General features: G+C 35.4%; 1 protein-coding gene across 2 annotated transcripts; it reads right to left on the bottom strand.

The window, feature by feature from the left end:
• Positions 1 to 1,220: 1,220 nt before the first annotated feature.
• LOC110739589 (serine/threonine-protein kinase fray2-like) lies at positions 1,221 to 22,490 on the bottom strand. Of its 2 annotated transcripts, none has more exons than XM_021920046.1 (22): positions 22,318 to 22,490; positions 19,543 to 19,706; positions 19,187 to 19,394; positions 17,481 to 17,735; positions 13,719 to 13,843; positions 13,589 to 13,633; positions 13,059 to 13,140; positions 12,906 to 12,974; positions 12,619 to 12,789; positions 12,435 to 12,500; positions 10,406 to 10,474; positions 10,095 to 10,232; positions 9,937 to 10,010; positions 8,844 to 9,089; positions 7,646 to 7,737; positions 7,457 to 7,533; positions 6,295 to 6,408; positions 6,176 to 6,212; positions 6,041 to 6,087; positions 4,250 to 4,311; positions 2,304 to 2,355; positions 1,221 to 1,685 (listed from the first exon to the last, which is right to left on the bottom strand). In XM_021920046.1, exons 3-22 carry the CDS (start codon positions 19,349 to 19,351, stop codon positions 1,632 to 1,634), a joined length of 2,040 nt encoding a protein of 679 aa, XP_021775738.1. In that variant the 5' UTR covers positions 19,352 to 19,394; positions 19,543 to 19,706; positions 22,318 to 22,490; the 3' UTR covers positions 1,221 to 1,631. The 2 variants fall into 2 exon arrangements, with proteins under 2 accessions (XP_021775738.1, XP_021775737.1); XM_021920045.1 differs by lacking the exon at positions 22,318 to 22,490 and adding an exon at positions 19,810 to 19,866.
• Positions 22,491 to 23,643: the final 1,153 nt, after the last annotated feature.

Below are 23,643 nucleotides of genomic sequence, written 5' to 3'. Positions count from 1 at the left end.
ACCATTCAGCATTACACGAGGCGTCCGAGGTGTGTTCGTAGACGGACGGAGGACACACATGATGGAGATCAGTTAACTCCAATACATGAGTCCGGATAGTATTAGTTAGTTGATCCTTTTGTGGTACTCAGATATTTAACAATGTTGTATATAACGCTTACATTATTAATACAAGAAATGTTTTCTAAATGTCTCTATGTACAATTTGAAGTTTATTTCCCTTATTTGTCCGAATTTGACTTTTGTTAGTAGATCTTTTATATCCGTTATATGTATCAAGCAGCATATATTTGGTCTCCTGCACTTAAAGTGCTGTTTCACGATGGTTATCATGCTGTTGGGGTTGTTTCCAGTGTTTGATGGTTGTCGGTGGTGGTCGATGGTGGTGGAAAGGTTGGGGCTGGTGGTGGGAATGCTCTTGCGTTGTTTAGGGTGTTTTATGGTAGTTTATGGGTGGTTGAGAGTGGCGGGCGATGGTGGTGGGGGAGGTGGTTGATGGTGGTGGGGGTGGTGGTTAATGATGGGGATGGTGGGAATGTCCTTGCGTTGTTTAGGGTGTTTTGCATTGCATAGGGGTGGTCGAGAGTGGCGGCCAGTGGTGGTGGGGGAGGTGGTTGATGGTGGTGGATGGTGGTGGGGGTGGTGGTTCATGGTGGGGCTGAGCTGATGCTGCTGGGTGAGGGTTATGTGTAGGGGCAGCAGCAGATTGCAGAAACTGCTGCTGATGTAGTGTAACAAATGCTGCTGGTAATGCAGTCTAGCAGAAAAACGCTGCCTGAGGCAGCGTTTTATGCTTTAACATAAAACGCAGCCTCAGGCAGCGTTTTATGCTTCAAATAAAACGCTGCCTCAGGCTGCGTTTTGTGCTTCAACATAAAACGCTGCCTCAGGCAGCGTTTTAAAGCCCATATACATATTCCAGTATAATTTGGCAAAATATACTAGTATATTTTGCCAAAATACATACCAACAGGTCAACAAGGTAAAACGCTGTCTCGGACAGCGTTTTACTTGATTTTTTTTTAAAAAAAAACTGGGTGTAAAACGCTGTTCGAGACAGCGTTTCACCCCAAAAGCTTAGTTTGGGAAATACTTTTCCCACGGGACCAATTTGGTAAATAATTTACCAATAAAGCTCAATTTGGGAAAAAATCCTTCGTGATGCTTGGGGAGGGCATAAGAAATAGGAAGCAAATTAAGCAAAAGTGCAAAATATACAATTGTTCAAACAAATCTCATCCTTTTGTGTTTTTTTTTATACAATATATTTTAAAATTTAAATAGCAGAAGTTTCAATTTTTTTTATCATGGCAACACCAAGCGAGATACTTTCTTTAATACTCAATATTGCATTAAGAAGAAGAAAATAGACTTACATTATACAAAAGTACCGTGTTCTACACAAAAAAAATGAACAATGCAGCCCTTAGAGCTTGCAACATGCAGCAAATATGGAAGCTATGCATGTCCCCGTATAGAGGGAAGCTGGTTATCAAAATATGCTACCGCCACCAGTTCACCACCATCCCCATCCTCACAAGGAGACAAACTGTGTCATAGGCAAAGCTGATAACATTCCGCTGCCACCATTAACACCATCTACATAAGGAGGCACTTTTGGTAATCAGCAATCAATCTTTTGTCTTTTCAGCTTTCTTGTAAAAATAATCCAATTGCCGTTCCAACTGCAAAGAATAAAGACATCCTATGACAATTGTTTTATGTGAAAATGACTCCAGTTACACGGGAAACCATTACCCAGCCAATTTACACCACCCTGTGTCCACTTTCCTATTTTCTTAGTGCATCGCATCTTACACATTAATAGCTATAGGCAGTAAGACAACATAAATTAAAAAGTAAAAAAGAAAGAATAAACAAATAATTACATAAATTTTATAAAACAGAAACAGAGATCAGCATTAGATTCTGCATTCTACCAGTTGAAAGCATCCATAGTAGGTAGGGAAAACAGAAATGAAAGACAATGGTAATCATCCATGCTTTAGATCAGAAGATTATAAAAGTAGAAGCCATTGCTCGCTACACTGTGAAAAATAGCTTCCCTTTGAATGCTTAACAGTTTGGATAATCACTTGTGGCAACATTAGTTAACAAGAATCATGATAGTGAGTTAAATTATGTGACTCAGCAGGGAGAAATTTTGAATAAAGTGGTGTTGAATGTTTGATTATACTAGAGGCTAAGTTGGGGGGGAAAAAAAAACCGAACATGTACAAAATTGTTTGACTTAGATCTCTCTATTACCAGCTTCAAAAATGAAACTTAAGAACCCAACTTACCTGAGCATTCTTTAATTTTTGTCTTTGCAGCTCATCTACCAGGCTCCCAATTCTGTCATGTAACCAAAAGAAGTTAGAACAATTACAAATCTGTCACATAACTAAAGTTCGATTACTAGACTCTTATTTCTAAGAAATATAAAGAACATGTGTGGGTGTAAAAAAAAAAAAAAAGTGGATAAAGTAAAAGAGAGTGAGGGCAAAAGTATTAATATTGTGGGGTAAAGGGTGCACGATGGGTGATAAAAAGTTGCCAAAAAATAGATTTATAGTAAAAGTGAATCAAACTATATATAAACAATGTGTCTAACATTGTTGCCAATGAGGCCTATGCAAACCTCCCATTACAAAAGCAGCGTTAACAAAACTCACAATCTACAATCTTTTTGATTTCTTTTCATCAGTTTCAATTCAACGATATTTTAGATCTCAACTGTGCCTTTGTTGGGGCTACAATTCTTGAAATTTTTTAACACATGTAGTATTGAATAGTTGTAAATATATCTTCCTTTTTTGTTGAATAAAATTTTTCAGTGTTGTTATAGTTCTTGAAATTGTTTTAACATATTTTGAATAACTTTGAGATTTATTGATTGGTTTCTTTCTATTTGATTTATGGATTAATCTGTAGTTCTAGATTTTGAATTTTATTCAATTTGACTAGGTCATTCTTAGTTAGTGATTTGCATTAAATGTAGGAGTAATATATAAACAAAATGCATCATTTTGGTGCTTAGAGGGAGTAATTGCATACATTCTAGGAAGGTGAAGTAGGTATTCTAAGTATATTAATTGAGGGCATGCAATGTACTTGTGTGTAGTGGAGAACTGGAGAAACTATGATGAGGCTTTTTTTGTGAATATTGTGTTCTATATTTTGGTAATAATGAGGCATGGGTTAGGATTGATATCAAAGATGAGCAAGATGTGACAATACTTTTTTCTGTTTTGGCGTGTTAGAATCATGTTTGTTTAATCACATAATGTAGGTTCGAATCTAATGTGAATCAAGTGGGAAATGTTGTAGAAAAGCCAATTATATTGCTATTGAGTCCAACTGGGTTTCATATTGGAGGGAATGTTCAAGAGTGGTTCAATTGCATAATTTGGAAAGAAGTACAAATTGTGCAGTTGGATTCAGATGACGATTGTGGAGGCCACACGCCGACTTAGACCCCACGAACCAGCTCCTTAGCACCATCTTCGACACACCTACACGGTGGTCAGAAGTTTTGCTTGCAAGTTTTTTAGTTAGTTTATTCTAGAAGTTTTGCTTGCAAGTTTTTTACCTTTCATTTGAAAGAATTCTTCTTGTTTTGATCACTTGGGGTAGTTTAATTTCTGTCATTTTAGTTGGTTATGTTTCCTTAGTTTATTAGGATTTGTTTTAGGAAATAAAGACCAAGTCAAACTACGTTTGTTACTAGTTTTCTAATCTAAGTAGAATTAGTTATCCTATTCTATTTAGATTACTTGGAGCTAGAGACTAGGGGCTTGTCCTAGTCCTAATAGGTTTATTATTAGTTATTTTAGTCTATAAATACTCTTGTAATTCGTGGGTTTCATACACACAAAATTCCGATTTATTCAATTACTTTGTTTAGCTTTTGCTTAAACTTTCTTGGCTAATAATCAATTCAAGGAGCTGTTGAAGATTAGAAAGATCAAGGAGTTGGTCTACATTATTGCACATCATATACTTAGTTCTAGGAGGAAGTCTAAGTAATTTGATTAGGATTAAACCATTAACAAATTCAATTACCGATAACCAAAATTTATAAAAAGGTTGATATTTTGAAAATATATATCGTGACGAATCTAACAAGATCTAACCTAACCATATTTTTCATGACATTTTATTCACAAAATACGGTCAAAGGGAAATGTGTGAATAGTGCTAAAGTCAAAATGTGTCAACTTAAAAAAATGGAGGTAATATAACAAACCTTTGTTGTAATTGCATAACTTGAGACAAAAGTTCACCTTCTGTAGCAGACACCGGCAATGTCTGACAAGAACAACATAACTATCTTAGTGTTAGATAATAACTGAATAACAATGTTTAAAAATTCTGTTCTCAAGTGCCACATAAAGTCACTTTAGAACCCCATTTTTCCAACAAAAGGTTGTCATGACCCAGCTGTGAACAGCCAGAAGATACTCCTTATTGGCGATGTAAGAAAATTTTCCACATTCTTGATTCATCGTACTACTAATGTTACATAGATGTCATAACCCACTCCCCCCTATTCCTTAAATCAGTAGGAAAAGATGAAACATATTAATTTAAAACTGAAACAAGAATACATCATATGTCCATACTATTGTAAATTATGATTATTATTATACAAACGGTATTTGAATTATTTTTTGTTCAAAAAGTTTTGTAATAAAATTTGATTCAATTCTATATCTTGTACTCTGTTCTACATAAAATCCCCAAACACAATGCTTTACGAATTTCTTTATTGAAAAAACCCTAAAACCTCATGATAATGGCTACATGTGAGGAAAGAAAAGATTAAAGAAAAATAAACCTTAGAGTAGATGAAGGAAGATTGCAAAGGTAAGGTCTACTTCAAATGAGAGGTGTGCTTTATGACCTCAGGTCTACTTCAAACAGTTTGTGATCAATTTTTTTTTTTTTCTTGAGATTTTTGTCGAGTTATTGAACAACTAAAATTCGTCCCCCACCCCCCCTCCCCCTCGTCCGCCACTGGGTGGAGGTTGCTTTGGAAGTGGTCATAGTGATATGCACTCAAGGTTATATTGGTGGGGACAAAGGATGGAGTATCGGAGAAGCCTCCCTAATTTTTACGTGGCTTTGTGGAAAATCTTAGATGTTACTAAGAGAAATTGGTAAAAGGGATAGATGTGGGTACATCCTTAATGAGACAACCTATGTCTAACCAACTTACTTTTCAAGATCCAAACACCCATCCCTTGTTCAGTCTACCCAGCCAATGCAACATAACCATTATATACCTTCATCTACCAACAGACTTACTACTCCAATGCCAAGCAACTCCTGGCAATTCAACCAATGGAATGATGACCAATGTTATCAACACTTAAATGAAGACGGTTACAAACCAACTTAAGGATAAGGTGGAAGTTTAGGAGGATGGTAATGTAATAATAGCCATGCTTATTAGAGAGAGCTATTGTAAGCAATGCATACAGATTAACTGGTTAGAATTAATTTGAAGAGGAAGAAGCAAGTACGTTAGACAGAAAAGTGCTATATAAAGAGGAGATCTGTGAGAAGTAAAAAGGGAGGATGAATATTATAGTACATTTTCATTAGTGATTATAAGAGAATCAAGACTCTCAAAAGCTTGAATATCTAATATTTATAGTTTTATAGTTTGTAATTTCAAATTATAAATCCTCACAACTTTCCCTATAATTTTTAGTCTAGTTATGTTAGTTCTTAACAGTAAGTTGCCAAATTTTCAACACGCTCAGGTGGATTAGATACTTCATAGGACTTCTTAACATAATTATTATCTAAATTCAAACTAAGTCATAGAAGCTAATTAAGTGAAAGTGAGCCTACAACAAAGTGAAAATAAAGAAAAATTTAGAGAAATAAAATCACAAAAATTGCATTTTATTTGTTACTAGTTCTTCCCCCTTCTTTAGACAATCAAGTGGAATAATTATCAGAATAATTATCAGTATAGTAGATACTGATACACAGATAATTTTACAGTTGGTACTTTGTACAATAGTACCTGTGAAATGTTATTACTCGTTGCATCAGCAGACTCACAGATGTTGCCTGCATAGCAAGAGAAAATTGTGAGGTCCACTACAAAATAATGGAAACAAAAAAGGAGTTCACATTAAACAGCAAAGAACAGTATTACCTAGCTCCACATGCTTAATTAACTTGATTAATTCATCCTGTAAAGAAAAAACACATATTATAACCATAATAAATACCTCCTACCTAAATGCTACCTTTTCAAAATTAATATATACGAACCCTTTGCAAATTGTTCTGCTGCAAAACATACTGCAAGGTTGGAAGGATTGTACTAGCAGAAAGGTATGGAGGCATGAGCCCAGCTGTGCTCCCAGAGCTGAGGCAAATTTGGCCCTAAAGAGATTTAAATGGCAAAGTTATAAACTCATGCCTACAAGATAACTTACTAAGCTCAACTCCATAGAAAAACGATGATACACAAACAAAGGAGCAACTTTAAACAATAAGTGTTAGCAACTCAATGAAAAACCACTCCCTCTATTCTTCTATATTCTACTCAATTGCTATAGATACAACATTTAAGATAATATTGAAAAAGGTGAGTATAGACTAGGTAGGATAAAACAAGAAATAGAATGTTAGAAGGTGGGTGGGTATAAGGATAAGAAGAATAAAGTAAGAGGCAGTGAGTTGAAAGGTGAATTTACTGAGGTAAAAAGGGTATGATGGTAAAAGGAACAAGCCTAAAATAGAATAAAGCAGAGTAGAACAAAAAAGAACGCATTAAAATGGAAAGTGAGTTGAACAAAAACGAATGGAGCATTATCAACTAAAGATTTCATACAGTGATGACCCAAAGTTCTCGCTCTGATAATGTGCATGTTATATTGACACAAAGACTTATATTCACATGCTTGCTTGACAATGTAGTAAGTGAATCCTTACCCGACACTTTAATCCTTACTTAGACACTATTTGAACCACATAACCATAGAAGAAAAGGTAGAATTAAAAGGAAGAGAAAAATAGGTGCAAGAAATAGGCTTCCTATAAACATTTTAACAATCAAGTCAGCCTAAAAAGTGTGTTTTATGTATTTCTACAATAGAATTCATGCTAAATGTCTTTACAGGAATATGTTCTACTTATGCAAAGTCCCCAAATTCTAATCCAAATTTAGACGACGTCCCTATTTTTGAAATTTCTAACCTTGACGTGTCACGGATATGTACCTGCTCTCGCACTTGTGGACTTGTGTCTGAGTAACATAGCTATATAGTATATCTAAGTGAACTCCAAATGTGTTTGCAGCATAAGAAAAGGAATACATAAAAATTCCAATCCAACTTCAGTCCTGACCTTGGGTGCTTTAACATAAGTTCATACAAAGGATAAAAGAATTTTACTAGAAAAAACAAAAAAAAAAAAAAAGAAGGTACACCTTCTGGCTGACATCAGCTGATGTGACTTGAAAACGACCTTTGCGCTTAACAACAGCCCCTTCTGAAGAATCCTCCACTGCAATAACAAGGAAGAAAAAAGAGAAGAGAGACTTGTTTCACAAAGAAAAGAAAGATTAAAAAAAATAAAATAAAAAATTCTGAGACATAAGATTTGGCAAATAAGAAACCTAATGTATTGTTATTGGTATCTCTCCTTTGACGATATGAGATTGGGCCGCTGTAATTTCTATCAGCGGGATGCCTTGGTTGCATGTTGTCCCTGTGATAGAAATTCAAATGAATCATAATAACAATTGAGAATTCTTATTATACCACAACTTTTGAAAAAACCCATTTTACCAATTGCATTCCCTCCAAAAGCACCTTATGTACCCTGACATATCAAATTCTGAATACTACCGAAATACAATTTTAATTATTCTTAACACTATGTTTGGATAGAGAGAAATGGAGGGAAAGGAAGAGAAGAGAAAAGGAGGGATGCATTATTCTTTGTTTGGATATCTAAAGGAGGGAATTGAAAGGATCCATTTTCCTTCCCCTTTTAATAAATCAAATCCCTCCATCGTTGGAGAGATTTGGAAGGAAATGGAAGTTCACTTTCTCCCTCCCTTCACCTCCCTTTCCTTTCCCTCTTTTTCCTTCCCCTCTCTTACCCTTCACCATTGTTATCCAAACATGGTGTAAATGTTCCTTTATTTTACTACATGCCACAACCTACTTCCCTACCCCCACAAAAAAAAAAAAAAAAAAAAAAAAGCTTTAATCCTATCATTCACACAACCGAACAAAAGAAGATAATACAAAACAAAAACAAAAAAACACCATTTCTTTCTCTCTCAACTTACAATGTGTTTAGATAGAGAAAGAGGAAGAATGTTGTGTTTTTTTTCCAAATCTCTCCATTGTTGGAGGTATCAATTTCTTACAATTTAATCCCTCTATTTCTCTCCTCACCAATTCCCTCCCTAACTCATTTGTTATCCAAAGATAATCCATCCCTTCATTCCCCTTCCTTTCCTTTCTCTCGATTTCCTTCTATCCAAACAAAGTGTTAACCTAATTTATACTGACAGTTTTTCAAAAAACTTCATTATGTTAAGCTTATGTGTTCTTCAAAGACAATAAAAAAACAAAAAATAAGATCATATTGTCAAATTAAATCTTAACTTTTATTACTTAAATTTCTCTGAAATTAATTTTTCTTATGGTATCAATATCCCGTGCATTAGGCACAGGTACACTATAGTATAATATATAAAGAATTTGGAAATGCAAAGCCAGAAAAAAAAGTTAAAGAATAAATAAATAAAATTTAAAAAATAAATAAAGAGAGAGAGATAGAGAAATGCAAGATAGAATTACCTATCCCCATCAGTGATCATCTTCCTTGACGAGCTCACATTTTCATATAGGAGAGGACCACTAAGAACCTTTTTCTGTCCGGCATTAACAAATTGCGGTAGGGAGCTGCTCCGAACCAAATTGTCACCATTAGTTCTTCCTACTTGCTCATTTTCAGTTTTGGAAAAATTTATTTCAGCATCAGTCAGAGATGCATTTTTGTATCTAATACTCTTCATGTCATCTTCACCAATATCAAAATACCCTCTGCAGAAATAATAGGAAGTGCTGGTAAGCACCTATGTAGCATAGAACTGGAATCAAAGCCAGTAACAAGTGGTAAGAATCAATTCTTAACATATACACACACACACACGGATACACAAGCAAAAAAAGACACCTTAGTTAGAGTATTTTTACATATCCAAAGAGAGCGAAAGAGGCTTTAAAAAGCTGAGGAAGGCTGCCAGAGGATCTAGAGAAGCTAGTGAGGCAAAAAGAATGACGGAGTAAGAGCTTAACAGAGTAATAGAGCAGACAGAAGGAAATGAGTCTGATGTACTGACTTCTGCAAGTAGCTCTTACAAATCACGATTCATTTCTTCTTTATAACTATTTTACTTTACAGATGAAAAATTAGAACCTGTATATCAAGAATATTTAGAAACATTATATCAGCAAGTGATTTTGGCATTATTAAAAAAGTCCCATCTGTCAAGTTGATGTTTGTTTGAAAATCCTTAGCAGTTTCTGGGCCTCTACAAAAAATTTGCAGCACTGAAATTTAGGATGCAGAACGCTCCCACACATCATTGGTGAGCAAGGAGGCATAGGCTATTGGTAGTTAGAAGTTAGCTTATGTAAGTGGTTCTTAATGAAGTTCATGAAGATTAATACAAAATATTATTAGTCAAAAAATTTAAAGACCAGCCCATTATGTCCCCATTGCAGGAAAAAAAAAAAAAAAAAAAAAAAAAAAAAAAGGCAGTATATCACATGAAAGGTTCATTGAATAATTTAAAATGCACCATCAGTTCTAAATGGAATGAAGGTGGTCAGGAAGCTCTTAGCCAATGTCTCCAGTAGAGCAACTTAAAATAGAAATCAAACTTACTTAAGTGCCTGCAGGGGTTGAATAGGAAATGAAGCCAGTGAACCTTCCAAGCTATCAAGATCATCAAACCCATCCTGAGATAGGAAGTGTTCTCAATCATCAAGGATACATCAAATAAAAATGCCAACCACTTAGTGTGAATGAAATAGCTACGTTACCTCATGACTATCTGAAGTATTTGAATGAATCGTTCCCTCGGAAGACGGTTTATCTGTATGGAAAGATTGTTCATTGAGCCCGTCTTTCAACCCTAAATTAGGGTTTTCTGCAATTAAACTATTGTCGTCATCTTGAATCTGCGGCAACACTTTAGTATTCAAAACATAATTCACAAGATTGCAATTCACTAATATATATGGTAATTGCATAAAAAAACAAAACAGGTGCTTGTTTCACACCTACACTTGCATCTACACATAGATTCATAGCAAGGAGATTGGAGTAAATTCAGTGAACATAAGAGGCTTACAAGGGCTGCTTGATTCTTCAAATCCTCCAAGTTGAAATTCCAGGCACTTATGCCTCGAATGTACTCTTGCTGCATAAATCACCAAAAGTAAGAATGTGGCAACTATATCTTAAAACCCTAAACTATGAGAGTAAAACACTATAAAGGCTTGAGAAACCTTAACAAAGGAAATGAGTAGAGTTTGCAAAACATGAGTTGAGTAAATAATAGAAACTAAACACTAAAAACAAATAAACCAAAAATGTAATTTTAAATCATAACACGCCTCAATGTGAATATTTTTCTTCCACTCCGACCTATCAAACACTATAATTTCCTCAATCCTCAAAGTACTCATATCACTCTCAATCACACAATTCCAACTTTTTGGTAGGTCTTCCCCTACCCCTTGCAATCCCATCACTTTGCCACTCTTCAACCAGACACTTGGCCTCCATTTTACATGGTCAAACCACCTTAGGCGATTCTCCTCAATTTGTATTCAACGGGCGTAACCCCTACTTTCTTCCTAATTATCTCATTGTTCAACCGATCCTTTCTTGTATGGGTACACATCCATCGCAACATAGGCATCTTCGCCGCATTCATCTTATGAACGTGACAATGCTTTACCGGGCCTAATTGGGCCTACTAGTCATTCAGTTGAATTAACCATTCAATCTATGAGGCATGCCAGGATCACATAAAAACCCCATAGCACCTTCCATTTAAACTAACCTGCTTTGAACCCATGAGCACATCTCCATCCAATTCCCCCATCCTTTTGAATAACGGATTGTGGAAGACCTCTTGAACAATTTTTCGATCAAAGGTGATCGCCTCCCCGTTTCCAACGCCACTAAACTTACATTCCAAATACTTAGTCTTACTTCTACTCACCTTAAAGCCTTCCAATTTAAGATTCCAAAAATTGTCTCCACAATTCCAATTTAATTTCCACGCATTCTTGCGTCTCATCAATCAACACAATATTATCAGCAACAATCATGCACCATTGCATATCAACTTGAATTGAACCCGTAAATTAATACATGACTATGACAAAATGAAAAGGGGTAGGTGTAGAACCTTAATGAACTCAAAGTAATTTTAACAGGAACTCTTCAGTCTTCCCAATAGTGGTATACTATCTCGCGCTAACTCTCGCATATATGTCCTTAATGATGTTAATATAAAAATATATTTCCGCAAAATGTCTTTCCTTGTTAAAGCTCACCAAAGTATTTTCTTTGGTACTTTTATTACATGCCTTCTCCAAATTAATGAAAACCTTATATAAATCCTTCTTATCCCGTTAAATCCTTCTTCTTAATTTAAAAAAAAAAAAAAAAAAAAAAAAAATTACTCGAAAAAAAAATTAAATGGACACAAAAAATAATATAGCAAAAAAACTACCTTAAATTTGATTTATACATGTACCCATCCTTTTCCCCAATGACATATTGAGATTAACCAAAAATCCAAACCCACTTATTTAAAATTAACTTCTAACTGACACTTCACCTTTGACGTCATTACTACAGCCCTTTTATCCACCCTTTGTGCATTCCGCTCCTTCCTTCACCTTCCACTCCTCACTGAGCATGAACAAATACAACTATACAAGTGCCTATACCATAGCAGCATATCACTATGAAGGCCAAGCTGACCACTATTTTTTTTAGTTCCTATTTTTGCAATACGAACCCTCCTTTCCTCAATAGTCAATACATTCAAATAATCCCCTCATACAAACACATAAACGAACAGAGTGCAATGGATAACACATCACATAATAACAGCATCCCCTCAAATTTACTTTATCTACTTTCATGCTATAATGTTTTTTACTTGAACTGTACGTATCACACTTCTTCCTGGGATAGTGGTGTCCATACAAGACTTTAACTCTTAGGCAATAACATTTAAAGAAGAATAAGAATCTTATTGTGGATTTAAAGCACGTGATGAGATCTAGTGAAGAAGAAAATTGTTTGGGAAGTTCATTGAACTAAGTGCATTATCTCTACAAGGCAAGATAAGTTGTTACCTGAGACAACTGATCCTTGTCCCCATACAAATCTTTGTTCTGAACAAGAAGATCTGCTTCTTTTGCCTACAACGGAAAACAAAGAAGAAAACAAAACTTAAAAAAAAAAACATTTAATAAATATAGAAAATTAGTAGATTGGCAATTTGAAGCTGCCAGCAGAGGCAACACAAAAGCAGCAAACCTTAAGCATTTGAAAACGTTCACCAAGTGGAGGCAGGTAGTCAAGTATTGAGCGAGCGACAAAATCAGATGATTTTGCATGTTTGAAAAAGGGATGCTTAAATAATTTCTCAGAAGTGGGTCGTTTCTTTGGATCCTTCACCAAGCATGCAGCCACCAATTCTTTAAAAGACTGTAAAATTGAGGGAAAATGGTGAAAACAGTTGCAATTTGTGCAAAGTTTATCTCTAAACGGCACCCCCCTCCTCACAAAATAAAAGAAACAAAGAAAAGGAATAGAACCACCACCTTTGAGAATCGCTTATCTCTCTCATAATCAAGACCTGGTGGTGCATTTTGCAAAGTCATCAAAAGAACCTATAAAGTTCCATAAAAAAGAATGAAATGATGATCTAGACAAACGCATTGGTCTCTGATATTAGTAGGTAAACATTAATACACCTTCATTGGAGGGTACTTGGAGAATGGGGCATGACCATGAGCAAGCTCAAGAGCTGTTATCCCAAAAGACCATATGTCTGCTCTGTTTACACATAAAATAAACTTTTAAATATTGCACAAACCTACAGGTCTTAAGTAGTAAAATTCTTGTTAGGACTTAAGCAGGAAAAAGTAATAAAACAAAAAAAAATTTAAAAAAATGCAGAACAAACAGACTCAAAACCAATATCAAAACTACGAATCCCTGAAGACGAAAACAATGATAGTCTCTAAATCAAACTTGGGTTATGGTATGAAACACTGATGCATTTTTAGGTGTCAGAGTCAACACTTTTTATGGATATTTTGCAGACATTGGTCCGAAATAAAGCGTCCAACCCCATGTCCGAGAATCCATTTGATATAGATACATGAATGGAAAAGGTTAAAGACAGGTTATGACCAAGTAAGTTTCACATTAATTTAAGATTAAAAGGTAACAAAATTTTCTACTAAAGGGAATGACATTGTTGAGATTGCCATGCACATACTTAAAATCATATCCATGCAGTTGTTGCATAACTTCAGGGGCCATCCTGCAAAAAAATCAAAGTAATCCTTAAGAGGAATTGATACATAAAAACTAGCAGATAATAAATAAATGAAATAATTGACAAGTACCAGCACGGAGTACCAACGAAGGTATTTCTAGTCCGCTGCCTATCACCAGTATCAAACATACAAGCTGAGACACCAAAATCTGCCACCTTCACTGTGCCATTGGAGTCAAGTAATATATTTCCTGCCTACAATGACAAATTCAAAACCACATCATGATTCAGACATCACGAGCAAATCCAATGTAAAGTTTATACCGAAACATCACATTAGAAGCAATAAAAATAATTTATTCAACAAATCAACTTGTTATTTGGTTTCTTTTCTGTAACAAACTTAGAAGTCTATCCTTCTCACACTTTGTTTTGATTCATGATTCCATAAGAAGGCAATCAAGGAGAAATTAGAATATGAATGATTACAACATTCATTTTTTTTGAACAACCTTACAAGGCATAATGCTCAAGAAATTCAGCTAATATTATAATATGTTAGGTAGGCGGTGATGGAAATGGTGATGAAATTATATGTAACTATATAAAATAAGATACGTCAATGTCCTGCCCCAAATCTTTCTTTTTCACCATGAATTTCAATTACCTAGATTTCTTTTTTCTCCATGATTGGCCAGCCCTAAATCTCTCTTTTTCTTCATGAATGCATTACCATTTCTCATTGTTTTAAAAGTTTTTTGAGTGGTAGTAGAAATTTCTGAGTATAAAACGAGTCGAGGATGGAATTCCATTAACATGTCATTGTCATGAGAAAATTGTTGCAAAATTAATTAGAGAATAACTACCATTTCCAACATTTGTTATTGCCAACCAATGGGCCAAGGAAGACAAAGGGCAAACGATTACCAATACTATTGCAAACAATTACATGAGTTCGAAAAGGACAATCCAACGATTCCCAACCAAAGTAAATCAAAATATGTCCTCACTAGCAAAATACAAGGAAAAAGTGAGGAGTTAATTTCTTCTGGGGTCTACCCTAAGCATTAATTTCAGCTTAATTAGAAACTGAAACAAAAGCTTTTATCCACTTGAAAACCATACTCTAAGTAAAGGATCTTGAAATTATCATTCTCCAAAAGTGCTTATAAAAGCAAAGACTCTAAGATTCTATCATGGGAATGTGACAAGAAAAAAAATAAGGAGATCTCATCAAATTAGCTAGCTCCTTCAACTCATGAGGGTTCCTTCGGAAAGGAACCTCCAAGAAAAGTAATACCATCCCTCAGAATTGATGAGTAGTAAACAATTATTTAAAATAAAAAAGTTAAGGTTGTACTCTATTGATATATCTAGCTATAAAGATACTACACCCTCCACTGCTTTCCTTGAGTTTCCTTTACTTAACCAAGGGAATATAGAAAAGAAATTTGAGAGCCGAACATCCAAAAACAACCTAAGACCTTATTAATGCATCCATATCGTTGAAGACCATACCTACTTAATGAAGCAGGGTGGAAAAAAAAGGCTGTTGCAAAAAACTCCACAATGCTTCCCCATTAAAGAGTTTTTTTTTTTTGACATTAAATTAAAATAAATTACCAGAAGCCACACCAATGTAATATCCACATAAGCCTACCCAGCTTTAAATAAAAAGTAAAGAATAATTTGCCTAGAATAATCCAACCTTTTTCTGGTTGTCTAAGAACAATCCAACCTTTGGATTATCAGAAATAATCAAACCTTTAAGGGGTATTATCTTCTACCGAACCTAAATGGTTGGTTACCCAAACAACGGGTCATTTTTTTTTTCTTTTTCTTTTCAATTTATTGTATAAAAAAAGTAACTTATTTTCCATCTTTAAAATAAATATAAAAAATAAATAAATTACCCTCCCACCACCAACAACAGAACCACCCTCCCTCCGCCTATGTCATCACCAGTACCACCACCTTCACCACCTTCTAACACTAAAACAACCACCTTGCCGCCCTTCTTAACATCAAACAGACAAACACCACCTAACTAACATGAAAACCACCTCCTAATCACCGCCATAGCCACCACTCTCCCACCACCACTAGCAATTTCTCTCTCCTCCCAATCCACCATTAGCAATTTCTTGCTCCTCCCATCCACCAACAACCTCCTCTTGATCCCCTCATCCTCTACCAAGAAACCACAACAATCCAACACCATCCTCTACCCAGAAACCACCCTTCAAAACCCAATAACACACACAAAAACCACACCTCCGCCGTACAATTTTGTGCATAAGCGCCGCCACAGCCACCACCTCTGCCACAACCGCTGCTACACTCAACATCACAGCCCCTTTAAAGAAGAAAAAAGGGTGGCCTTTGTTCGCAGATCTACAATATAGTGCCCTTCTTCAACAACAACAACTTAATTCCCAATCCCATTTTCCTCAATCAAACCCTAATTGCCATTCTTGATCTGCTCATCAGATCCTTAATTAACCTGCCCATATTACCGACGGTTCATGTGGGGCATGAGGTACAACAGCAACAGGCTGCCGTGGGGTTGATGGTGGGGCAACGTATGTTCCAAGGGAGGGGAGGAGAGAGAAAGAAGCAGGATAAAGAAGAGAAAGAATGCCACAGGTGGTGTTGGCAATTTGTGCCATGGCTGGTAAAGGGTGGTGGTGTATGGTATAGGTGGTGCCATAGGTGATGGATGTGGCGGATTCATGGAGTAGGAGAGAGAAAGTGAAATAAGGGAGAAAGAGAAAATGAGGGTGTTGGGGTGTGTAGTGGAAAGGGAGAAGAGGGGTTTTTATTTATTAAATTAAATTATTTAAACTAAAAAATTAAATTAAAATTATTTTTAAATTAAAGATAAAAAGATCAAACCAACAAGGAAGTGACACGTGGATTGGCAAGTGGCTACCAAGGGTTTGATGGCTTACTGTGGTTGCTATGAGAAATGGGTATAAAAGGTTGGATTATTCCAGAATAATTAAAAGATGGGATTATTCCCGGAGGATAATCAGACAAAGGTTAGGTTATTATAGGCAAATTTTCTAAAAGGAAATACTCCCTCCAATTTTATGTGTTCTTTACATTAGGAATCAAGAAGTAAATTAAGAATATCAAATCTTAATGAGAGATATACAATTAGAATAATGAAGATTCCAATTTTTACATCAGATAGTCCCACTATTCAAAACATAAAAAAAAATGAAAAAAAAAAAAATGAAAACGATGAGAATAGGGACAAGGTAATTAATGTGGCGATTGGGAGGAAAGAACGATGATTAAATTTAAAATCATGCATGGGGAATGCATGGGAAAATAAAAATAGTGGAATTTTGTTTTACAAAATTGTCTGAAAAAGAGAAAAAAAGTAATAAATTTTGGCACATTCACCAAATATATAAAGGAAGATTGAAGGAAATATTTTAACCATATATGGAAATATTCCAAATGAAAAACTTTTTGAACCCTCCTTATTGGAAACTAAGAACAAAGGGAGTACAAAATTAGATCTTTGGCATTATGAGTCATCAATAACCGTTGGCAAGAAGTCGGGCAAATTCAAGCAATGAACAGTTGCCTAAAAATTTTTTTGCATTATTTCAGGAACTAGCACATAAGCATACAAAGACCTTAACTATTATTTCTTCTTCCTTCAATAACTCACAATGCCGAAACAAACTAAAATCTAGAGATGCTTGATATTATAATTTCAAGCTTGCTTAAGAAGAGGCAGGACACCCACAAATCTCCAATGTAAAAAGGCATCAGAATATGTTGAACAAAGATTTTAAATAATTAACTAAATAAATAAATCAATAAAAAAAATTAAAAAAAAAAAAAAAAAAAAAAAAAAAACAACAGAAGATACTACCTTCACATCTCTGTGTATATGACCATGAGCATGAAGATAAACAAGTGCTTTAAGAGTTTCACGAAGTAATGTAGCAATAATAGGTTCCTCAAAGCCTTCTGGATATGTAGACTTCATTATGTGAAGGCAAGATCCTCCCGCCATATATGGCATCACAACCCAGAGGCTGTGGCCTGCTGTAAATGAGCAATGAGCACGTAACACATTTGGATGATCAATCAAACTCATTGTATGGACCTCACGACGAATTCCATCCTGCATAAGATGAAGCACATGCACTCAGTAGTAAAATTAAAATTATGCCAGAATACCAGATTATATCAAGCAAAAAACAAAATCTTCATCCTATATATTTGGGCCTGGATAAGACATAAAAAATAAACATATTATAATACTTTCCACTAAGAAAAATACAGATATTATTTCTGTTGCATCACATAACATCAGAGGAGGTCAAAGCAGAATCAAAAACATCACATACCTCAATGCCTACAGAGTTCAAGAGCTCAATGACAGAACTCTGTTGACTCAAGTACATCATACGGTCAAAATATGCCAATACATGGAAGGACAAAGAATATCTTTTATTTATTGAGTGACACCTAACATGAAAGGCAACAATATAGGTCCATGATATTTCTCCAATCACCTAGTTGAGTAAATGATTCATTCTTGGAGACCACTGCCATCACGGTATTATATATTTCTGAGTTGTAAGGGGTTATCAAGTATTAGTAGATGGCCAACACAAATTACAAGGCTAATGCTTTCCCAAATACTGAAATTAACCAATATATGACCAATGCAAACAATTATATCAAGTATCATAAACCGCCATCTTTCATACAGCAATGAAATACAGTGGATTTTCACAATACTCAACCATTGCTAAGACCACATCTGCAGCAGTCATTCAATTCTATTGCAATATGGCCCTCTTTCCACCTCCATAAAATGTGTGGTTCTCTGATAATTAGGAAGGTTTGTTAGTGATTTTACTTATTTAACCAAAAGTAAACCATAAAAACCAAAAGTTAGCCATTAACAAGTACAAGGGCACGTTGGAGATAAACTCAAAAGTAGAGGGTCAATTTAGAACATGCCAAAAAATAAGTAAATAAAAAACATATAGAAAGTAAAATAATGAAAGGCCTTAATGTAGAATTTTTCATAAGGTGGCCATTACTTGAACCAATTTTTACTTCATTCATTTTGTCCTCCACTCAATGACATACAAGACTGCCTTGACGGGTACACTCCAGAACTCGAAGAAGTCTCTAATGTTTAGAAATTAGAATCCATGTATCTAAAAAGCCTCTTGGCATTCATCAATGTACATGGTATAAGACTACTAATCAGGTCATCTCCCATACAGACCACCATTGTAAATTTGTAACTCTATCGCCCTACTCATATTTATAGGGACTCCAAAATCTTTACAACTTTAAATAATGAAATAGAGAACACATACAATAGTAATCACATGCTCTAGAGAGAATACTTCCAATAGGCAATAAGTAAATGGAATGGTTGCAACAACATTCAAATAATAGTGATCACGTGCTCTAGAGAGAATACTTCCAAAAGAAGTATTTTACAATAATGAAAATGTAGGCAATAAGTAAATGGAGTGATTGCAACAACTAGATTCAAATAATATTTCGAAGTCATACAATAAGCGCAGAAATAATAAGGTAAGCACATACCAGGTCATTATTGCATCTCTCTAGGTCAAGAACCTTAATAGCAACTACCTCATTGAACGGAATACAAAGAGCCCTGTACACAGTAGCACTCACACCTTCCCCAACTTCCTCATACAACTTGTATTCCTTTGCATCAACGGGATATTTATTCTCTAGGACCTCCATTGTCCTTATAGTGCCATTCTGTTATCCTCTTCACTCTCAGATGCTGCAGACAGCATAGGGAAAAAAAAATGAACGCAAGAACCGAAGCAAATATAGACATCCTCCAGATCGACAGCATATTCCCACAACTCAGCAGCTTGTGGAAGGCATTGCTCACAAAAATAATAGCCTAGTAGAGACAAGTATTTTACCTATGAAGGAGCACCCACTAGTAGTAACACAAGTCCCAATTGCTGTAAGCTAAAATAGCTAGGCTTTTACAGAATCCACTACCTCTGGCAATACACAACAGAATCTTGATTCTCTTTGTTGTTACCTAATATCAGATACAGTGCTAAACTCCACTAAATCACGTCTGAAAAGAATGTCTAGAAGCATTAGTTGGGGATAAATATCACATTTTTGGATCCAAGTCCATTTTATTTCCGAAAATTGGCAGCAAATAGATCTAAAGATACCAAATAGGGACACATGCCAGTAGTAAGCCAGCAGAAAAAACACCAACAGGAATATTTTTGCACAAAGATACAGCAGTTTTATTAAACAATTATGTTCAAAGTTGTCTAATGATAGAACATAAGATATACCAGAAAACCACTATAAAACATCATCAGTTCACACTACAATTTTAAAGCATATACACCCTCCGTCCCTTGCACTTTGTTTAACAAAGAAGGAAGGAAAGAAAGGGGAGGGAAAGGGGAGGAAGGGGAGGGAAGAGAAAAGGAGGGAAAAGGTGAGCTCCATTTTCTCTCCAAATCTTTCCAACCTTGGGGGATTATGCTTATTAAAGAGGGAAGAAAAATGGATCCCTTCCTCCCCTTCACTTCCTTCCCCCAAAACTTTAGCCAAACAAGAAAAACTGTCCTCCTCCCAGTCTCTTCTCTGCTTTTCCCTTCATTTCCTTTTGTCCAAACAAAGTGTAAATATTAACTCCATATGCTAATTGAGAGTCAAAGTTTAAGTTTGACTTTGACCACACATTACATTAACCTATAAGAAGAAAATTAATTCGTCGTAGCGTGTAGTTTCATGATATCTATTATTTTTTAGAAAAAAGTTGCCCAAAATAATACAACATTTTTCTAGTTCTCCCACAATAATATTATCTTTTGATTTTTTCAAAAAAATCCAACCTATGATACCCATGTACTTGTAGCAACCCAGCAGGTCACCGACCCTTAGTTTCTAGTTGCCAATCTATGTGTCATGTTCTAATTTGTTTAAATTTTTTATTTAAATATGAAAATAATTTTATTTTATTTTTATAATTCTAATAATTACAATATAATAATAACCCTCCCCCTTCTTTCTCTCTCTTCCTCTCCCTAGTTCTTTCTGTATCTTCCTCTCCCTAGTTCTTTCTCTCTCTTCCCCACCCATGGCACCCCACCTCCGTAGCTTCCTTTCTTCCCCTTCTTCCTCTCTTCCCAAATGCCCCTTTGCTCCTTTCTCTCTCCTCCTCATCAATCCACCATGCCACTTCCTCTTTACCCAACCTTAATTTTAACAGTTGCCTTCTCATTTTCTCTCTCCTCCTCTTCTCTCTTTCTATTTTCGAGTTGGGTGGTTTCCAAGGGGGATTAATATGGTCTTTGGGGTGGTTAGGGTGGATTCCATGGGGCGATGGCGATGTTGGTGCTTGGATTTTTTTTGGGGAATCTCACATGGATTTGAGGGCGAAGGGGTAGGTGCCCAGATAGTGATGCAAAGGCGTTCAGTGGTGATTTCCATGTTGGGTTGTGAGGTCGAGATGGGTGGTTGGTGTAGAGAGGAGCAAAGGTGGTGATATGGCAGCTGGGTTCGGAGTTGGTGGTGGTGGTGGGGGAGTGGTGGCTATGGTAGCTGGGTTCGGAGTTGGCTTCAGTGGTGGCGTAGATGGTGGGTTGGTGATTTTGGTAGAGGTGGTGGGAGCAATTTTTTTTTAATTTCATTGTAGGGATGAAAAATAAGTTAATTATATTAATATGTAAATAAAAAGGAAAAGGGAAAAAAATAACATGTTTATGTAATCGGTCATTTAGATTTGTACGAGTATAAAACCCCTAAAGGTTGGATTATTCTAGAATAATTAAAGGGTGGGATTATTTTGGAAGATTCAGACAAAGATTGGATTATTCTTACTTATTATATTATTTAAGTAAACTATAGTTTTAGGTATTGTGCAAATGTAGGAATACTAGAATATTATTTACATACATGAATAATAGAACCCTATTCCGATTCCCAAATCGGGCATAGACTAGTTGCAAAATTTATAATGTGCTTCGATGCAACACGTGTAAGCTCATTAATACATTGTGCACAACAATTCATTGTGCACAATAATTAAATTCATTTTCGGAAACATGTAAGCTCAGTAATTTATTTTATGACCCATATCAATGTATCATGTTTGTCACATAAGATTTTACAAATCATTTATCTGTAACATACAAGTGTCTTCTCACATGCCTAATGATTTTTGCACCTTATATAAGCAGGCCCATCCCTGAGCAAGGGCAGGTGGGGCAGCTGCCTTGCCCAGGGAGAAAAGGTCCATTTTCATGGTTTCGTCCTGACATTAAAGAGTATAAACCAAAGCCTGAAACACATTGGCAACCAAAGTTGACTTAATTATCAAAGTAAGCTCAAATAAACTACGTTTAATTCTTATTTCATAGTTCGATCTTAACATTAAAGGGTTCTGCAACACATTAGCAACCACATTTGATTCAATTATCACATAAGGCTAGAAAAGTCACATAATTTTAGGAAGAAAAGGCATATTTGATTCAATCATCAATTAGGCTCATAATTTTATCTACTAACAACATAATCGCTGGTTATGATCTTTCATAATCATAGTACTTAGAACCAATAGTTCAGATTTCCGAACCCTAAACTTACTACACTGAAAATTAAATTAAAGTAAACCCTAGATTGTGATATTGATACGATGATTACAAAAGGAAACAACAACTTACCTCAGAAGCTACTTCAAAGGGGGATACAGGTATTAGAAGGCGCTTCAATGGAGAACATCATATGCTCTTCAATGGAGAATTGAGAGAGAGAAGAGGAGGTATAGCTACGTTCATCCGGGTTTTTTTTTCCCCCTTTTTGAGTTGTTGACATTTGACAATTAGAGCAATTCAATGGGTTGGACCGTTGGAGCTTTGAAGGTACCGATGTCAATTCGGGTTAACTATTCGGTTTCGGGTTGGATTTATCAATTTCGGGAAATAACGTGTTGGTTTATAACGAGTTCAATGATTAGCGGGTCGGTTCGGGTCAATTTTGAAAATTATTGAGTCGGCTTGGTTTGGTTTTTATATTGCATTTTCTATTTAAATTGGGTTCTAATTAGGTCAGGTTGTAATCGGCTCGAGTTATATGGGGGTTGATACCTCAACGTAATAGAGGCTTGTTAGGTAGGACTTCTTGTCCTGCACCATAGCAAATCCTTGCGGACTAGTGCCAAAGAGGACTATATGTAATAGTGGGTCATATTGACCTGGGTGTTACATTATATGTTGTTATATGAGTGATTGGTTATTGGCTCTAAATATAGCAAAATATATTTTTTATTCATGTAATTGACTAACTTATTTGTATAATTCATTAATTCTTCCTAGAGCTGTCAAAAATGACCCGACCCGAGAACCCGACATGAACCAGCAATGATCTAAACCAGACCTGTACCCGAACATGAACCAGCAATAATCTAAACCCGACACGAGAACCCGATATGAACCAGCAATGATCTAAACCAGACCTGTACCCGAACATGAACCAGCAATGATCTAAACCCGACATGAACCAGCAAGGATCTAAACCCGACCTGTACCCGAACAATGGGGTGAAACTAGTGACCTGTAACCCGACCTGAACTCGACCTGATGTTAATCGACAATTGATTTTGTAATACTCTGTATTTTTATATATATAAATTATTTATTTTATTTATTTTTATAAATCAAAATGATTCATTTCCTTTAAAAAGAAATTAATTATTTAAATATATTGTAAGTGTGTATAAAATAATATGAGTCATTAATTGAGGCAATAAAAGTGTTTTTGAATTAGGTCATTCTTATTTAAATAGTTGGATCAACTTGTTGGGAATTAAGAACACTTAAGAGCCTAACAAGTTGGCCCCAAAGGAAGAAGTTAAGGGGGAGTAGAATTTAATAATGACAATCTTGTAATTATGATTTTTTTTTTTGAAAGGGGAGTATAAATACTTCAAAACCCCAAGGTTTTTCACTCAAAAATCATAGTTGTCAGATTTCACAAAAAAAAAATCCCAA

This window comes from Chenopodium quinoa, unplaced genomic scaffold (assembly GCF_001683475.1).
Source record: "Chenopodium quinoa cultivar QQ74 unplaced genomic scaffold, ASM168347v1, whole genome shotgun sequence".
NCBI classification, from domain to species: Eukaryota; Viridiplantae; Streptophyta; class Magnoliopsida; order Caryophyllales; family Amaranthaceae; genus Chenopodium; species Chenopodium quinoa.
Note: the sequence above shows the minus strand (reverse complement) of the source record. Positions and strands in the feature narration are given on the sequence as shown.